At 40.9% G+C, this 18899-nt stretch overlaps 1 protein-coding gene across 1 annotated transcript; it reads left to right on the top strand.

Annotated features, from left to right (window-relative positions):
- The first annotated feature begins 26 nt into the window (after nt 1–26).
- On the top strand, nt 27–18586 carry LOC134337523 (receptor expression-enhancing protein 6-like). The gene is made up of 5 exons (XM_063032609.1): nt 27–165; nt 7580–7718; nt 10594–10753; nt 16846–16890; nt 18398–18586. The coding sequence occupies exons 1-5, from the start codon at nt 35–37 to the stop codon at nt 18445–18447; spliced, it is 525 nt and encodes a 174-aa protein (XP_062888679.1). The 5' UTR covers nt 27–34; the 3' UTR covers nt 18448–18586.
- The last annotated feature ends 313 nt before the right edge of the window (nt 18587–18899 follow it).

The following is an 18899-nucleotide window of genomic DNA, read 5'->3' as shown; positions in this document are numbered from 1 at the left end:
TTGGAGCTGAACAGAGGATTCGAAAAGAGAAACGATGTCTCTGAGTGTGTCTCGATTTGTCCGCACTTTGATCGCTTTGGTTGCCTTGTGTTCACTACTTGGATTTGGGCCATCCTTGTTCACTTGGTTTAACGTGATTGTTTTCCTCTATCCAGCCTACTTTTCGTAAGTATAGGACGTACTTTCCTCAATGGAAAGTTACATTTTAATAAGAAATGAAGATAGTAACTAGCTTCCTCTCACTCTGTCCATCCCTTCCTCCACTAGCCAAGTCTGGAGTTTTTGAGATGAGTGTTTTTCCAACACCACCCCCCACCACCACCACCAAATTAAGTCACCAATAAATTGTTGCTTCAAATTCAGTTGCAGTTTTCCTTCCACATTGAGCCCTACAATGGATGAATTGTCGACAGCACATCCAAAGGTCATGTGGAGTAACATTTCAATCCTGTGAAAGGATGCCAATGATTAATTTATTCAGATATGTTGTCAACCTTTGCACTTTCTTGATAGCTTTGGTTACTTATAAATATCTAAAGTTTACTGATTAGCTGCTCTACAATTGCATTGTTTTGACGATAATGAATTTGTAAATTAACTCATCAGAAGCAAATCTGCTACGTTAAGAGGGGAAGAAGTACAATGGCAAGATTTCATTAATCCCTATAGGATTTAATTTTGTTTTCTCTCAAGGGATGTAATAAGATCTAAGCTTGTGCTTTTAAGTTATTTTACTAAATGAGGAGAGAAGGAAACTGCCTGTATGGGGGTGGGGGGTAGGAATTAAACCATCAATTTGAATAGAATGTGAATAGTTGTGAGATTATCCACTGGTAGGAAAAATAGATATTGTTGAAATGCAGACAGATTAGGAGAACTGTGTAACAATACAAAATGTAATTGGAGACAATGGAATGGTAGCCTTTGCTGCAAGGATGAGGGAACAAAAACTTACTATAATTTTTCTTTACAAGAAAGAATACATAACTTGCATTTAATTTAGTTAACTTTCTTGAAGACCATAAGACATAGGAGCGTGGGTCATTCGGACCATCGAGTCTGCTCCATCATTCTATAATGGCTGATTTATTCTTCCCGTCGATCCCATTCTCCTGCTTTCTCCCTGTAATCTCTTACGCCCTCACTAAACAAAATTTAAACCTATGCTTTAAATATACCCAATGACATGGCCTCCTGAGCCTTCTGTGGCAATGGCTTCCTTTGCCTAAAGAAATACTCCCTCATCTCTGTTCTGAAGGGACATATTTGTATTCTGAGTCTGTGCCATCTGGTTGTAGTTGGGGAAAGTTTGTTACAGTTACAAAGATCTTGAACCTGAACCCAGAGCACAGCAAGCAATTTTTGTCTCCATATTTTGCATGGAGATTTACTAAATTATTCTCGCTGTTAAGGAAAATTTGTGCAGATTGGAGGTCAGAAGATTGAGAAACAATCCCATTTTGAAAACATGAGGCAATGGGCAGTGAGAGAAAGATTTTTCTACTGGCAGACAGAATCTGGATCTTGAGGACATTAAGCGTAAACTGAGAATTCTTTTTCTCTCGGAGTTGCAGATCTTTGGAAAATCGCACCCAAGGAGGTTTGGAATTGGAGTCTTAAGTATATTAAAGTCTATGACAAACTTTTGGATTCCAGACCTATTGGGGGTTCATAGAAGAATCCAACAATAACAGTGTAAAGGAGACCATTTGCTCTTTGTGTTTTGCTTTGACTCTCTGCCACAGCAACTCATTAATTCTGTATCTTAATGATACAGAAGCCTTCTATATGGGCCGCAGATTTCTGAAGGATTGAGTAGGAAGATGAAAGTAAATCTAAGATTGGCTTAGCCTTGATCCTATTGCGTGGCTGAGCAAGGTCAAGGAAGTGAATAATATGCTCCTGCACCTTGTTTTCGGAGTCACATATTTAAAACAAATAATTGAACAAGTTCTCTTACAAAGAAACAATCTTGCTTCCAACTGGAATGGATCAATTTTCTTTTCCTGAATACTATTATTGGATACTGCAGTAACTAAGAATATTTGCATTTTAATGAAGATTTAAAAAATTTTCATCCTCAGAGCAGATGATAAACAACAGCTCACATGAAGTGCTTGCAACCTCCTCAAAACTTGCAGAAAACTAAATGAAACAATAGTGGATGTGGGCACAGGCCTTTAATTACACAAGTGTACAGAATGAAGTTACCTTAGAAACTGGCAGTCAACTATCTGTCAATGGTAAATTTCTGGAGGAGTTTCTGATCTTTTTTTATAAATGGTAACAGAACAGCAGAAAGAATTGCTTAATTGACAGGAGTTTAGGATGGTAAACTTATTTAAGGAATTAATTGGTGGTTTCGGTGAAGAGTAGGAATTGTGAGATTGGTTAGTGTGAGCTTGTGCCCCATTTACCTAGTCTTGCAGCATATGCCACTCAAATGTCCTGAAAAAGTATCACATACAGAATAATATCATAAAAACTTAAATATGATATAGGGGATATAGGATCATCCACTATAGGGTAAAAGGGCAATCTAGTTGGTGAAAGGCAAGGGACAGTGCTGATTCAAAGAAATTAAGAGTGCGTGCAGAATCAGTATTGCGCATTCATAACTGGAAGGTTGGAATATACAGCTGGAGAGTTTAATTGCAATTACACAATACTCTGATTAAAGTTCCTCTGAGCTATCAACAGTTCTAGCTACTCCACGTTGGTCCTGGAATGCACAAGGTTTATCTGATCACGGTTTTTAATAATGAAAGGAACAGGGCTGTAGTTATCCATTCCTCCACACTTCCCCTTGAGTACGATGTGGGGGAGTATAATAGGACAAACAAAGGTAATCCTTAAAAATCTGAGGCAGAGCATTGGAAGAGACTTAAAGCACTTGTTCACACAAAGGAATTGCAATATGAATGTTCACTGAAATAGATGCCTGGGAAGAAAAATAATTCTGTTTGGCTGCTCCCAAGTATGACGTGAAAAGGGGAGGGTTGGACTTGGGACTATTTTTTTTAAAAAACAATACTACAGAAATGCCATCAAAAGCTCCAAAGACCTCATCCTTGCAAGAGGTTGGATACACCAAAAAGATGGGCTACACCTGGGAAAACTTAAATGACTGGCTCAGGACGGAGGACTGTGACTCAGTACAGGTGATGGGCTTAAGAAGAGAAGAAAATTGAGCATAGTTAATGCAGTGTTGATTTCACTGAATGATGAAACAAGTTCAAAATGTCAAAGTATGCATATATTATACAACCTTGAGATTTGTCTCCTAACCAGCAGGCACGAAACAAAGAAACCTGAAAGAACCCATTAAAAAGACTGTCAAACACCCACTGTGCAGAAGGAAAAAAAAACACAAATCATGCAAACAACACAAGCAAATAGTATTTTGAATGGAAGTCCACAGAGAGCTCAGCCCCAGACTCTTACTTCAGTGCAGTGCGGAGCAGAGAGGTGCCTTGGGCCCTGACACCCTGACCTTTTCCTCTAGCCAGGTGCATAAATCATCGTCCAAATATCAGGTTGAATCACTCGGGTAGGCTCTGAGGCCTGGATCTCAGCGCCTCGATTCAGCCTGTACTCAGCCTTTCTAAGTTGGCCAAGTGCTTAAATTGATCAAACCTCTGGTCTTCCTCACACCTGGTGATGGGCCCACTGCCTCGACTTGCCTGGGTTCTGCCACACTGAATTACCTCCAAGTCTGAAGGAAAGTTACAGACCATTTGCGATGATCATTTACCAGAAAAAGAGTGATTAACAAAGTGTTTAGTTGTTTCCCTTGTTTCATCGGCCACCTGCCAGAGGCCACTGAGATTCACCAGTGTCATCTTAAACCTCCTCTACATCGGGGGACTACGCCGATGAGTACCGCCACAAGCGGGACTTCCCAGTGGCCAAACATTTTAATTCCAATTCCCACCCCCTTTCTGAGATGTCAGCCCATGGCCATCTCTTGTGCCAAGATGAGGCTACCTCAGGGTGGAGGAGCAACACCTTGTATTCTGCCTGGGTAGCCTTCAACATGATGGCATGGATATCGATTTCTTCTTCTGATAATCAAATTCCTCCCCATTCTAACCCTTTACTTCTACTCACCTGTCTATTAATTCCCCCAGGTCCCCTCCTTCTTTCTTCTGTGGGTCACTCTCCTCTCCTATCAGATTCCTCCTTCTCCAGCTCTTAACCCCCCCTGGCTTCACCAATCACCTTCCAGCTAGCCTCTTTTCCCTTCCCCCACCACCTTTTCATTCTGGCATCTTCCTCCTTCCTTCTCGTTCCCAAAGAAGGGTCTCGGCCCAAAACATAGACTACCTACTCACTTCCATGGGCGGCTGTCACCACTATGGCTGTACATCCCTTCTCAGCCCAGAGATCACTCTGTGGTAAGACACTGAATGGTGGTCACCTGTTACCAATATGAAATCACCCAACTAGACAGAGTTGTGGATAGAAATAAGGAGAGGGGCAAACAGCAGTTTCTTTCATACCTAGTGGGAAGTGATAAGAGTGACAGTAATATACAATAGGTTTAATGAATACACAGCAGATACTAGCAATAGTTGTGCAACCCTAAACAGAATATCGATTTCTCCTTTCGGGAAACAAATTCCCTCTCCCCTTCCTCTATTCCCCACTCTGACCTTTTACGACTTCTCACCTGCCTATCACCTGCCTATCACTTCCCTCTGGGTCCCCTCCTCCTTCCCTTTTCCTATAGTCCACTCCTATCAGATTCTTTCTTCTCCAGCCCTTGACCTGTCCCATCCACCTGTCAATACCTACTGTATAAACTTCCAGCTAGCCTCTCTTCCCCTCACTCACCTACCTTTGTATTCTGGCATCTGTGTTCTTTCCCCTCTCTTGTCAGTCCTGAAGAAGGGTCTCAGCCTGAAAAGTCAATTGTCTGTTCATTTCCATAGATGCTGCCTGACCTGCTGAGTTCCTCCAGCATTTTGTGTGTGTTCCTAAGTAGATATGATGCTTACTCCAACCCACCCAACAACACCTACTCTTGCAGGCAAACCCATCACACAGCCATACACCAGTGGTCCCCAAGCACCAGGCCGCGGACCGGTACAGGACCGCAAAGCATGTGTTACCAGGCTGCAAGGAAATGATATAATTTGGCAATATGAAGCGATATGACTCAGCTTCACCTTTCCTCATTCCCTGTCACGCACTGTTGAGCTTGAACACACGCGAGGTCATCAGTGACCCAAGATGCAAGTGACCCAAGACGTGCAGAGGAATGGGTCCGTGACCCATTTGTGAATGTCCCCAGTGAATCATCCATGTCAGCATAGGAAAAAGATCAACTCCTCAAGCTTGCAAATGACGGTGGGCTGAAAAGTAGGTTTGACATAACATCTCCGCTGGCATTCTGGATCAAAGTCAAGGCTGAATATCCTGAGATAGCCACAAAAGCACTGAAAACGTTGCTTCCATATCGCTGCGAAGCAGAGTTTTCTGCAATGAATGCAATGAAAACTAAATTGCAGAATAGACTGGACATAAGGAACCCCTTTCGAGTATCGCTGTCTCCCATCACCCCTCGATGGGACCATGCTGTTGCGGGAAAACAAGCCCAGGGCTCCCACTGATTCAGCGATATTGGTGTGTTGCAATGACTTTATATGTTCATACGAGGAAAATATGCGCTGTGTGTCTAATATTAAATTCATTAGATAAACCCTTTTAGAAATGAAATTGAGTGACTTATAGTTGACTTATCACCTATATTCCAGTCGTGATTAACACCCCCCCCCCACCCGGTCGGCAAGAAAATTGTCAATATTAAACCGGTCCGCGGTGCAAAAAGGGTTGGGGACCCCTACCATACACAATACACTGCCTGTAAAGTACCAGCAGAGGGTAGTGATTCACATCACTGCACCATTGTCCGTAGTGCATTTCTCATATCAATTGTGACCCATAAGTTTTACTTCCATCAGCAGTCATTCCTGGTAACACACCTGAGCCAGGTAGAGAATAGAAAGTTCAAATAACTCTCTTATCATTTAATCCTTTCACGTTGTGCTTTTGGCCGTTAAGTTAAAACATGTTGAAATTCGTTACCTATTCTATCAACCTGTGTAACCACTTTCAGGGAGTTATGAACTTGGAACTCAACATCACTGTTAATGGTTTTGCATTTAACTGCATATTGTCTCTTTAAATTTGACCTCCCAAGGTGCAACATCTCACACTTGGCTGGGCTAAACTCTATCTGCCATTTCTCTGCCCATATCGACAACTGGTCTATATCCCGCTGTATCTTTGTCAGTTTTTCACACTATCTACAACACCACCAATCTTCATATCATTTTCAAACTTACTAACCAATCTATCTACATTTTTATCTAGATCATTGATATACTTCATAAACTGAAGAGATCTCAGTACAGACGCCTGCAGAACACCACTAATCACAGACCTCCAGCTAGAATAAGTCCCACTGACCACTACCCTCTGTTTTCTATTGACAAGCCAGTTCTGAATCCAAACAGCCAATTCACCTTTGATCCCATGCATCTCAATCTTCTGGATGAGACTCCCATGAAGGACTTTGTCAAATGCCTTACTAAAATCCAGTAGACAATATCCACAGTTCTAGCTTCTTCAATCACTCTTGTAATGTCATCAGAAAACTTAATCAAGTGAATAAGACACGACTTGTCCTGCATGTTTATGCATGACTTGTCTATGCTGGTTCTCCCTATTCGGCCATGGTTTTCCAAATGCTCATAAACCCTATCCCTAAGAATTCTCTCTTGTACCACTTCTCTACCACTGACGTGAAACTCACCAGTCTATAGTTTCCTGGATTATCCTTGGTTGCCTTCTTGAATAATGGAACAACATTAGCTACTTGCCAGTCCTCCAGACATTGCCTGTGGCTGGAGATGACATGAATATATTGTGCATGCAGATTAAGCACTGAATCTTATATTGATGTGAATAAATGTATCAAATTAGAAAAATCAAATTTTGCTGTGACTTTCCTCATGGTCTAAGCATCTGATAACATTGATCAGGCTCATGAAGAGTGGGTTTGAAGATGGTAAAAAATTTGGAGTGTGGTGAACATCTTGAACGTTTTTATAAAATCCGCAACTGATACTTTCAATTGTTAATGATAATTAGGGGATGTTTTAGATCATAGGTTTGTTGCTTGGTCTGTATTCTGGAACCCCTTACCCAATAGCATGAAGGGCAAGTTGTTCAAGGCAAAAATAGTGACTCGAGATAGCTGTTCACCATTACCACCACTTAGGGCAATAGCGAAGAATAATACCGTCATTGTTCCTGGTCCATAGATTATTTTTTAATAATCTGATTTTGTTACCGGGATATTTTCATTATCGGAAAATATATCCTAATGAAGTTGGCGATATTCTTGATCTTATTGAATGCTGCAAGGGGCTAAATGGCTATCTCATGTCCATGTTAAGGTAAAAAGTAAAAAGGTGAGGAAGGAGGAAAATAAAAAGTTTTCTAATTTGTTTATACAAATAATCAAATGCAAAATTGCTGTAACTGCCTTTGATGTTTTGATTATTCTCAGAGTTTTAGCTATTGAAAGTGCCGATAAAAAGGAAAAATTGAAGTGGCTTAGTTATTGGGTGATCTATGGCACATTTGCTATCGTTGAATGTGTGGCAAGCATCCTCTTCTATGCATTTCCAGCCTTTTATAAATTGAAGGTATGTAACAATATTCACCTCTGTCTTCTGGTCCTCATTTAATTTCAGCTGAATAAAATAGTGGACACAAGAGATCAGAAATTGTAGTCAGCCGTGAAACAACAGCTCCTCCCTTTGAACTGGGGCAATCTCCCTGTAAACATCTAAAGTTCAAAGTAAATTCATTATCAAATTACGTACACCTTATGTCCCCATAGCATTCTCAGTAGATCAATGAATCAATAAGAAACTATACAAATTGTGCAAGTACAAACAAAAACCAAATGGAAACAAACAAATAAATACAGGGAGCATGAGCAGTAGAGTCCTTGTAAGTGAGGCCATAGGTTCTATGTTGATATGAGTCTAGTGATTTCCGTAGCAAGGCTTTCCTTTGTTGGTGCCTGCATCTGCCAGTCATCATCTAAAGGCAAAACTGGCACCTAGTGAGTTGGCGGAGCAGTCAATCACATCAAAGAACCCTCTTCTCATTGTTACCATCAGGAAGGAGGTACAGAAGCCTGAAGGCACACACTTAGTAATTCAGGAACAGCTTCTTCCCCTCTGCCATCCAATTTCTAAATGGACATTGATCCCATGAACACCACCTCACTTTTTTTTCTGTTTTTGCACTATTTTTAATTTAACTATTTAATATACATATATACATACCGTAATTCTTTTTTTCTATATTATCATGTATGGCATTGTACTCCTGCTGCTAAGTTCACAAATTTCATGACATATGCTGGTGATATTAAGCCTGATTCTGATTCTGCTGTACTCAGAAGCAAATCGTGCCGTGTTTGGTTAACTTTTCTTGAAACTATTCATTGTGTAAATAAAGATTAGAATAATGTGATGCTAAAAGTCGTCATTTTTTTTAAAGGAAGTTGACCTACTGTATTTTTTGCAATATATGTTAGAGACAAATTCTATAGATTCTTAGTCATACTTTATTGATCCCGGGGGAAATTGGTTTTCGTTACAGTTGCACCATAATTAAATAGTAATAAAACCATAAATATTTAAATAGTAATATGTAAATTATGCCAGTAAATAATGAAATAAGTCCAGGACCAGCCTATTGGCTCAGGGTGTCTGACCCTCCAAGGGAGGAGTTGTAAAGTTTGATGGCCACAGGCAGAAATGACTTCCTATGACGCTCAGTGTTGCATCTCGGTAGATATACAGTGAGAGAGTATTCTGTAGATATACAGTGGAGAGTATTCTGACTGGTGGCAAACAGCCTGGTATGGCACCTGCAACGTACAGGATCACAAGAGGCAGCAGAGTATTGTAGACTCAGCCAGCTCTATCACAGCCACAACACTCCCTACCACTGAGGGCATCATTAAGAATTAGTGCCTCAGGAAAGCGGCACCCATCATTAAGAACTGTCACCATCCGGGACATGCTCTCTTCTCGTTACTACCATCAGGGAGGAGGTACAAGTGCCTGAAGATCTATATTCTTCCCCTCTGCCATCAGATTTCTAAAGGGTCCATAAACCCATGAACTATACCTCATTATCCCTTTTTTTAGGATTTAGTGTGCTATTTAAAAGCCAATATTCTCTATATTAGGGGATCACATCCTGGATTTCACAGAGCCCTCGTTTAATGATAGGGCAATTAACATAAAAAGGTTGGGTGGGACCTTGTCCTATGTCATAAAGACACAGCCAATCTCCATGTTATGGCCATTTAGGTAATGGAAATCTGCCCTTGTGGAATTCACAACTCATGACCCTAGAATTTGAAATACAGATACAAAAACAATGTGGAAAATGTAAATACATTAACACAGAATTTATTTTTATCTCATATTTCTTGAATAAGGCACTGACAATGCAGCTTTGTGTTATACATAAAATTGTGATACGGACTGTTTTCTCGGAACTCAACTCCTCTTAATGCATGGGTGCCATGAGGATAAAGGGAGCCAGTTGATGTAATCTATTTGGATTTCCAAAAAGCACTGGATGGAGTGGCATGTCATTATTCCGAAAGACAGAAGCTCATGGAATTAGTAATAACATAAATTTACAAAGAAAGAATGTTAACTAACTTTCTGAAAAATGAGTTAAGTCATTTTTAGGTTGGAAGTTGTAATTAGGAAGGCACAGGGATCAGTGCCTTAGTTACTTTCAATGTATATTACTATACACTTAAAGACAAGACAGATAAAATTTGGACTATAGTGGAGAAGGTCATAAGGAATAATCAGAGAGATAATGAAGCCAAACTCTTATTGAATGGTGGACCAGGTTGAAGGACCAAATGATATAATTCTGCACTAAGGTCACAAATTATGTTGATTCAAGTGATTTCCCTTGACTACATGGAAAGGGCTTTACCTGGTGAAGCCTTTGAAAAATCACTGGATCACTAATTAACATTGAGCTACAAACACAGATATCCCAGTTATGTTAGTTAACAAAATAATGGTGCCCTTATTTTACACTATTCCATCCACTAAGTCACACGGTGCACTGTTGAAGTTCTTTTTAATATTACATTAATATTAGAATATTAGGAACTGGACAAGATGGCTTATTATTTCCCTTTGCTGTTTTAAGTTGGATCAAAGCTAACAAACTTTCCTAATGGGGTTCAAGCAGCAGATCCCTTTTGTTACAATAAAACTGAAATGGTGAAAGATCAATCTACCACACCTCATGACAGTATAAACAGCATCTCAGGCCCTCTCTATAAATACAAATGAGATAACGATCCTATTTTAACTTACCCAGACTTAATAGACACTGCAGCACTTTGTATTGAGCTAAGTTAGACTGGAAGTCAAATCCAAGTGGAATGCCACTCAATCTATTGTCCTGCTCATGCCTGAAGGCTTGCTGTGTATGTAAAAGTCTTGTTATTTCACTCTGCAGACTCTCCTTCTGCTGTGGTGCATGGCACCCGTTGACTGGAATGGTTCTCATATTATTTACACGAAGGTCATCCATCCCTTCGTCTACACGCCAAAACCCACGGTGGAGGAAATCAACAGAAAATCTTTCGAAACCACAGATGATGATATCAAGCCAGAGGGTAAAATTAGTGTTGGACTAAGTTTTAGAGAATGAAAATTTACAAAGTATCTAGTCACTGAAACAGGCACTTTGGCCCATCTAATCCATACCACCTTGTTTTTCTGCCTAGTCCCATCTACCTGCACCAGGACCATAGCCTTCCATACCGATACAAACTTCTCTTAAATGTTGCATTGGAACCGCCTTCACCACTTCCACTGGCCATTTGTTTCACACTTGCACCACCCTCTAAGTGAAAAACTTTCCCCTCATGTTCTCCTTAAATATTTTACTATTTACCCTAAACCATGACCTCTACTTCTAGTCTCACTCCATCTCAGAGTTCCAAAAGCTCTCTTTACGGCTCTAACTGGGCCACCACTTTCTTGTTATGGCACTGTATTCCAGATCTACTGCACATCTCAGCACCCTTCCATTCTCTGCTTTAGTCCTGCCCTGGTTTGTCCTGCCAACGTGCAACACTTCACACTTGTTTACATTAAAATCTATCTGCTACGTATAGCCTATTTTGCCAAATGATTGAGAAAATTCTGCAAGCTTTGATAGCCTTCCTCACTGTCCACATTGCCTCCAATCTTGGTGTCATCTGCAAATTTGCTGATCCAGTTTGCCACATTATCATCTAAGTCATTAATATAGATGACAATTAATATAGTGTGGCACGTGGCCAAGTGGTTATGGCGTCAGTCTAGTGATCCGAAGGTCGCTAGTTCGAGCCTCAGCTCAGTTCTTGAACAAGGCACTTAACCACACATTGCTCTGCGACGACACTGGTGCCAAGCTGTATGTGTCCTAGAGCCCTTCCCTTGGACAACATCAGTGGCATGGAGAGAGGAGACTTGCAACATGGGCAACTGCCAGTCTTCCATACAACCTTGCCCAGGCCTCAGTCAACATCGAAAATCGATGGACAGCTGAAGATAGACGACAAGCAACAATTGACCAGCAGCGAAATCTGAGGCACAACAATGGTCATAGGCCTCCAGTCAGTGAGAAAACCATCTACTACAACTATCTGTCTTCTCCCGCTAAGTAAATGTTCTCCCCTCCCCCCATCTTCTAGATTTTTTTCCTCCAGTCCTGCCATAGGGTTTCGGCCCAAAACATCGATAGTACTTTTTTCCATAGATGCTGCCTGGCCTGCTGAGTTCCTCTAGCATTCTGTGTGTGCTGCTGGGATTTCCAGCACCTACAGATTTTCTCCTGTTTGGATTGCTGAATCTAATTTACTATGTCATCCTGGAGTGACAAGCAACTCAGCCTTCTGGACTAGCCTCCCATGTGAGTCTTTGTCAAAGGCTTTACTAAAGTTGATGTAGACAATATCCATAGCTTTTCCTTCATCAACCTTCCTCATAACCAACTCAAAAAACCCTACAAGATTGGTTAGACATGACCTACCACACACAAAACCATTTTGAATATTCCTAATGTCAATCCAAATACTTATATATCCTTAAAAAAATGCTGGAGGAACTCAGCAAGTCAAGTAACATCTATGGAGGGGAACAAAGAATGGATGTTTTGATCCAAGATCTTTCATTGGGACTCCTGTACCCCAAAGTTCCTTAAACCTGTTAGCCTTGCCTTTTATTCTAACAGGAACCTATAAATCTGTACTCACGGTATTTCACTTTTGAAAGCCTTCTGCTTAATAAGCATCCTGTTGCCTGAGGGAAAAAAAACCTATCCCAATCCATACCTGAGAGATCTCTTCTGATACCATAAAAATTGGTCTTTCACCAATTTAGAATCCCAACCTGAAGATCAGTCCTATCCTCCTCTATAGCTATCTTGAAACTCATGGAATTATGATCACTATATCCAAAGTGTTCTACTACACACACTTCTGTTCTCTACCCTGTCTCATTCTCTAAGGGGAGTTCTAGTAATCATGCCCTCTTTAATTGGGACCTCTACGTGTTGATTAAGTAAACTTTCCTGAACACATTTAGCTATCCCATTCAGTCTGTTTACAGTATGGGAGTCCAGTCAATATGCAGAAAATTAAGATCAATAACTATCACAGCCTTATTTTTCTTGCAGTTGACTGCTATCTCTCTACAAATTTGCTGCTCTAAAATCTGCCTACCATTGGGAGGTCTATAATATACCCCCATTAAGGGTGGTCATACCTTTCTTATTCCTCAGTTACACCCATATTGCCTCAGTGGATGAACCCTCTAGTACGTCCTCTCTGAGTACTGCCATGACATTTTCCCTAATGATTAACGCCACTCCTCCCCTTTGGTACCCTCCATCGTGTCTAAAACAATGGAACCCCAGAGCGTTGAGCTGCCAGTCCTGCTCCTTCCTCAACCAGGTCTCACTAATGGAAACAACATTGTAATTACCTATGCTTAAACATGCTCTAAGTCCATTTGCTTTACCTACAATACTCTTTGCATTGAAATACGTGCAACTCTGAACTTAAGTCCCACTATGCTCCGCCTCTGGTTTCTGACTCTGCGTGTAGGATTAATCTACTTTCCCCACAACCACTCCACTTACTGATCAGCCACTCTGATTCCCACCAACCCGCACCTCAGTTCAAACATGCTGGTGCTTCACCAGCAAACTTTCCCGCAAGGATATTTGTCCCCCTATAGTTCAGGTGCAAACTGTCCCACCTTCTCTGGAAGAGAGCCCAATGAAAGAGAAGTCTGAAATCCTCTCTTTCACCATCTCTTTAGCCATGTGTTAAACTGCATTATCTTCCTTTTATTGGCCAGACTAGCTTGTGGCACTGGTAGCATTCCTGAGATTACCACCCTGGAGGCCCTGTTCTTTAACTTAGCACCTAACTCACAAACTCACTTTGCAGGAGCTCATTATCCTTCCTGCCTATGTCATTGTAACTGCCGAGGACCATGACCTCAGGCTTAAGAATATGAGGACATCTTATAGAAGCATATAAAATTATGAAAGGGATAGAAGTTTCCACTGGTAGGTGAGACTAGAACTAGGGGACATAGCCTCAAGATTCAGGGCAATAGATTTAGGACAGAGATGAGGTGGAACTGCTTTTCCCAGAGAGTGGTGAATCTGTGGAATTCTCTGCCCAATGAGGCAGTGGAGGCTACCTCAGTAAATATATTTAAGACAAGGTTGAATAGATTTTTGCATGGTAGGGGAATTAAGGGTTATGGGGAAAAGGCAGGTAGGTGGAGATGAGTCCATGGCCAGATCAGCCATGATCTTATTGAATGGTGGAGCAGGCTCGACAGGCCAAATGGCCTACTCCTGCTCCTATTTCATATGTTCTTATGTAATACTGCGGACCTGATCAGAATGTGTCAAACCCTACTACCATGTGAGGCAATGTACCACTTAATGCATCCATTCATTGAAGGCTAAGTATTGGAAAAGGAGATTAGTATGGACGGTTACTTAACGACATGGTGGGTCAATGGGCTCATTCTATGTTGCATTATTCTGTGGGAATGTATGACAGTGAGAAGGCTTAGGTTAAAGTTAATGCCTAACCTTTAGAACAAGACCCCGGGGGTTCCGGTAACACTTTAAAGCAGATTAAAAGGCAAAAAGTCCAAGTATTTCAGTCTTACTAAATAAATATGTGCATCACTTCTCAACGCAAGTGGGAGACCCAGTGGCACAAACAGTAGAGCTACGGCCTCATAGCTCCAGCAATCCATCAGTTCCCATCACCTGCTCTAGTTCAAAGTCAAATTAAATTGATTATCATCGTACGTATATGTTACCATATAATACATTAAGATTAATTTTCTTGCGGGTTCTTGCAGAAAAATAAAGAAATATAAGATAGAGGTGTATAAGATGATGAGAGCATTGATCATGGGGATAGCCAGAGGCTTTTTTTCCCCAGGGCTGAAATGGCTAACATGAGGGGGGCATAGTTTTAAGGTGCTCGGAAGCAAGTACAAGGGGAATGTCAGAGGTAAGTTTTTCCACACAGAGTGTGGTGGGTGCGTGGAATGCGCTGCCAGCAAAGGTGATAGAGGTGGATAAAAAATGGTCTTTTAAGAGACTCTTAGATGGGTACATGGAGCTTAGAAAAATAGAGGGCTATGCGGTAGGGTAATTCAAGGCAGTTTCTAGAATAGGTCAAATGGTCGGCACAACATTGTGGGCTGAAGGGCCTGTAATGTACTGTAGATTTCTACGTTTCTATAAATAGAATTTATGAAAAACTATACATAAACAAAGACGGACAAATAACCAATGTGCAAAAGAAGACAAATTGTGCAAATAAAAAATGTAAATAATACTGAGAATGTGAGTTGACAAGTCCTTGAAAGCGAGTCCATAGGTTGTGGAATCAGTTCAGAGTTACATTGAGTGAAGTTATCCATGTTGGTTCAGGAGCCCAATAGTTGTAGGGTAATAACTGTTACTGATCCTGGTGGTGTGCGACCGAAGGCTCCCATGCCTCCTGTCCGGTTTTGGTAGTGAGAGGAGAGCATGAGTTTTCTCCCCCGTTCCAAAGATTTTGAAGGATAATTGATCATTCTGAATTTCCCCTTGGGGGAATGCAGATGACAGAAACCGGGTGGAGTCAATGGAATTGCAGGGAGAACATGTTGCATGGAAAATTAATAAGGGTGCTCATTGAGCCAGCTTTGAGGTAATGGGTGAATGAACTCCTTCTTTGTCATAACAAAATGTGAGAATATACATTGGAAGTCCTGCCTCTTGAAGCCACAATATTTATTTATTGAGATACAGTGTGGAGTAGGTCCTTCCAGCCCTTTTAATCCTAGCCTGATCATGGGACAATTTACAATGACCAATTAACATATCAACTGTTAAATGTTATTAACATAACATCTTTGTACTGTGGAAGGAAACCAGAGCACTAGGGGGAAACCCATACGGTCGTGCTGAAAATGTACAACCTCCTGAAAGGCAGCAGTGGGAATTTAACATGGGTCATCTGTACTGTAAAGTGTTACGCTAAACACTACAGAACCATATTAATCTTTGATTCCCAACTTTTTGAAACCTTGAGCCACGATGACCAATCTACCAGTCTCTGTACAAGGCAACATCTGAGAAGGTAATGGACAGAATCAAAAGTTTTCTTACAGAGTTCCTGTGGCTACGTTACACTCAACAATGTTGCTTCATCGATAAGTTCATTCTCTCCCCAATTACCTCACCTGACACTGTCAGAGTAATCATGAAAGACATTACACAGCAATGGCTAATAGTTGATCCAATGTCCCTTTGGTATCTCCAGATCAGCTGACGACTATTCACAATGTAACTGTGGTTTCCTGGGTTATTGATGCCAGTAAATCAGGGATAACCAGATAGCTTTAGTTTGTGCTGGGTGGGTAAATGTGTTTGGATGGGACATCAGAAAATTTACTGCACCTTCTATAAGTAAGATTGATTCACTTTTGCCTGTGGGTCAAAGGACTGTGCAGGGGGCTCACATATGGTTTATATGGCACATATGGCAAAATATGTACAGTGTTCATAAGAGTGTTATGTCTAAAGTTTGGCTCCCAGCAACATGTGGAGATGTTCTTATGATCAGATGCAGGCTTTAAGTGGCATTTAAGAAAAGGAAAGAGAGAGTTAGAGAAGTTTAGAGGGGAAATTCCTGTATGTATACAGCCTAGTCAGAAGTAGGCATTCACCAATGGTGTCAATGGGTAAAAAGGACATCCATCAGAGGCCAAAATTCCAAAACCCCCTAATGCAGGCAAGTTACAACACATCCACATTACACACCTAAAAGTTGCTGGTGAACGCAGCAGGCCAGGCAGCATCTTTAGGAAGAGGTGCAGTCGACGTTTCAGGCCGAGACCCTTCCAGCATCTGCAGAGTTTATGTGTGTTGCTTGAATTTCCAGCATCTGCAGAATTCCTGTTGTTCACATTACACACCGTTTAACACTTCGCTAGTTTTATACAAGAGCAAATTTGTCAGATAGCAAAGTTCTTTTTTGGCTCCTTAACACCAAACCCATGAGCCCAAATCTTCTGAATAGAAAGGGAGAAGATTTTGAAGTGGAATATTGGTGAAATCAGCTCTGATTTGTATTAGGGAAGATGAGAGTCAACTTCTATGAATATGCACTATTTTCCCTTTTTCTTCCAGGTTCCTCAACAATGGACATGATTGGCATCACCTCAACCCCAAAAGGTAAGACAAAACTCAAAATAAAGACACTCAATCAATCCATTGTAGTGTGGAACTTGCCTGATGATTTATGACTAATAACACAATGGGCTCATCGAGTGCGGAGTTAGCTTTCATAGCAAGGGAAATGCAATACAAAAGTAATGAAGTCTAGTTGCAGATCAGCATGGCTTTGGTGAGGCCGTATCTTCTGGTTCTGTGTCCAACCTGGGTCTTCACATGCCGAGAGCAAATAGAACAAGCTGCCACAAGAGGCCGGAAGGACAGCCACAATCACAAGGTTTAAAAAGCACTTCAACAGGGTTCACAGACTGAAAAGGAACAGATGCAGGAAAATGGCATCTTCAATATATAGGCATTTGCTATTGGTATTGGTGGTTTATTATTGTCACATACAGTGAAAAGCTTGTCTTGCATACTGTTTATACAGATCAAACCATCACACACTGAGCTAAGGCAAAACAATAGCAAAGCAGAATAATGTGTAAAAGCTACCAAAGATAAAGTACAAGATCATAGCGAGATTGTTTGCAAGGCCAAGAGCCAATCATATCATACAAGAGATCCATTCAAGAGTCTGGTAATAATGGGGGGGGGGTGAAGAATAGAAGCCATCCTTGAGCCTGGTGATATGTGCTTTCAGGCTTTTGTATCTTCTGCACAATAGAAAGGGGAGAAGAGAGAATATCGGAGGTGGGTGGAGTCTTTGATGAAGCTGCCCACTCTACTGAGATAGCAAGAAGTATATGCAGAGACCACAGAGGGAAGGCTGGTTCCTGTGATATTCCGAGCTGTGCTCACAACTTTCTACAGTTTCTTGTGGTCACCTGCAGAGCAATTGCCATAACAAACCATTATGTATCCAGACAGAATGCTTTCTATCGTGCATTAATTTCAGTCAGTACGAATGAGTCAGCCTGAAGGGCTATTTTCCATGCTGTTCTATTCTATGACCCCATGTTCAAGGAAAAACTATTCTTTACTTAGAAACATTCCTGGAGTGACAGCGTTTTCTTCTGAGGAAAGACAGAATGTAAGGTGACCTCTTGAAATATATGGGCTTGGCTCTAGAATCTTCTTTTCTCTCTTCCTTTCCTTTTTCTGAGCTGGATGACAGCCCAAGCAGGAGTCCTTTGAAAGGGATTAAAAGATAACACTAGCCACTAATTTTGAACTCAGTGCAGAAGAGATGATGGTGTGGGGCTTACTAACAGGACAAGTGATTATAAACAAGAGAAAATCTACAGATGTTGGAAATCCAAGTAACACACACAAAATGCTGGATGAACTCAGCAGGCCAGGCAGTATCTATGGAAAAGAGTACAGTCGATGTTTCGGGCTGAAACCCTTCAGCAGGAATGACGACTGTACTTTTCTCCATAGGTGCTGCCTGGCCAGACAAGTAATTATAAACAGTATTGGCTTACCTGATGGGTTAAGTGGCAGTAAAAGCATTATCTGACGATATTGACCTCTTGTGACATTAATGATTGGTCATTTTGTATTTCAGCACGCAGAAATAAATTAAGTGCCATCTTTGGCAAATCATTGATCAAGTGAGAAGCCCACTGTGAATGGGGAAATAATGAGGTGATGGTATCCCAAGTGTTTCCAGTCAGAACTTCATAAGTGAAACTCCTGTACAGTCCCAAATGCATCCTCCCTTAAGAAATGTTGTTTGAATAGATTGTGCACAAAGTTTCTGGCAATGCACCATCTTAGATCAAAAATAAAAGATTATGTAATTGGATTGTGATCATTGTGGGTATAACCAGTTAAGTGAAATTATATATTTTATTATAATGAATGTGTTTCAATTATTAATGTAGCTAAATTGTTAATAACAAACTCAGAATTAAGGCTTAGTTTTACTATCACAGTTCCTCATCTTAAGGAACTGTAAAGAACTGCAAATAGATTAAGTATCAGGGTAGCCAGTTCAAATGGCCTCCTCCAGTACTGTATCTCTGAAGTTATCTGAAGTGATAAATGTACTGAAGTTGGGGCGGCTC

Source organism: Mobula hypostoma, chromosome 24, assembly GCF_963921235.1.
Source record: "Mobula hypostoma chromosome 24, sMobHyp1.1, whole genome shotgun sequence".
In the NCBI taxonomy this organism is placed as follows: Eukaryota; Metazoa; Chordata; class Chondrichthyes; order Myliobatiformes; family Myliobatidae; genus Mobula; species Mobula hypostoma.
The sequence above is the reverse complement of the archived record's forward strand: the minus strand, read 5'-3'. Positions and strand labels throughout refer to the sequence as shown.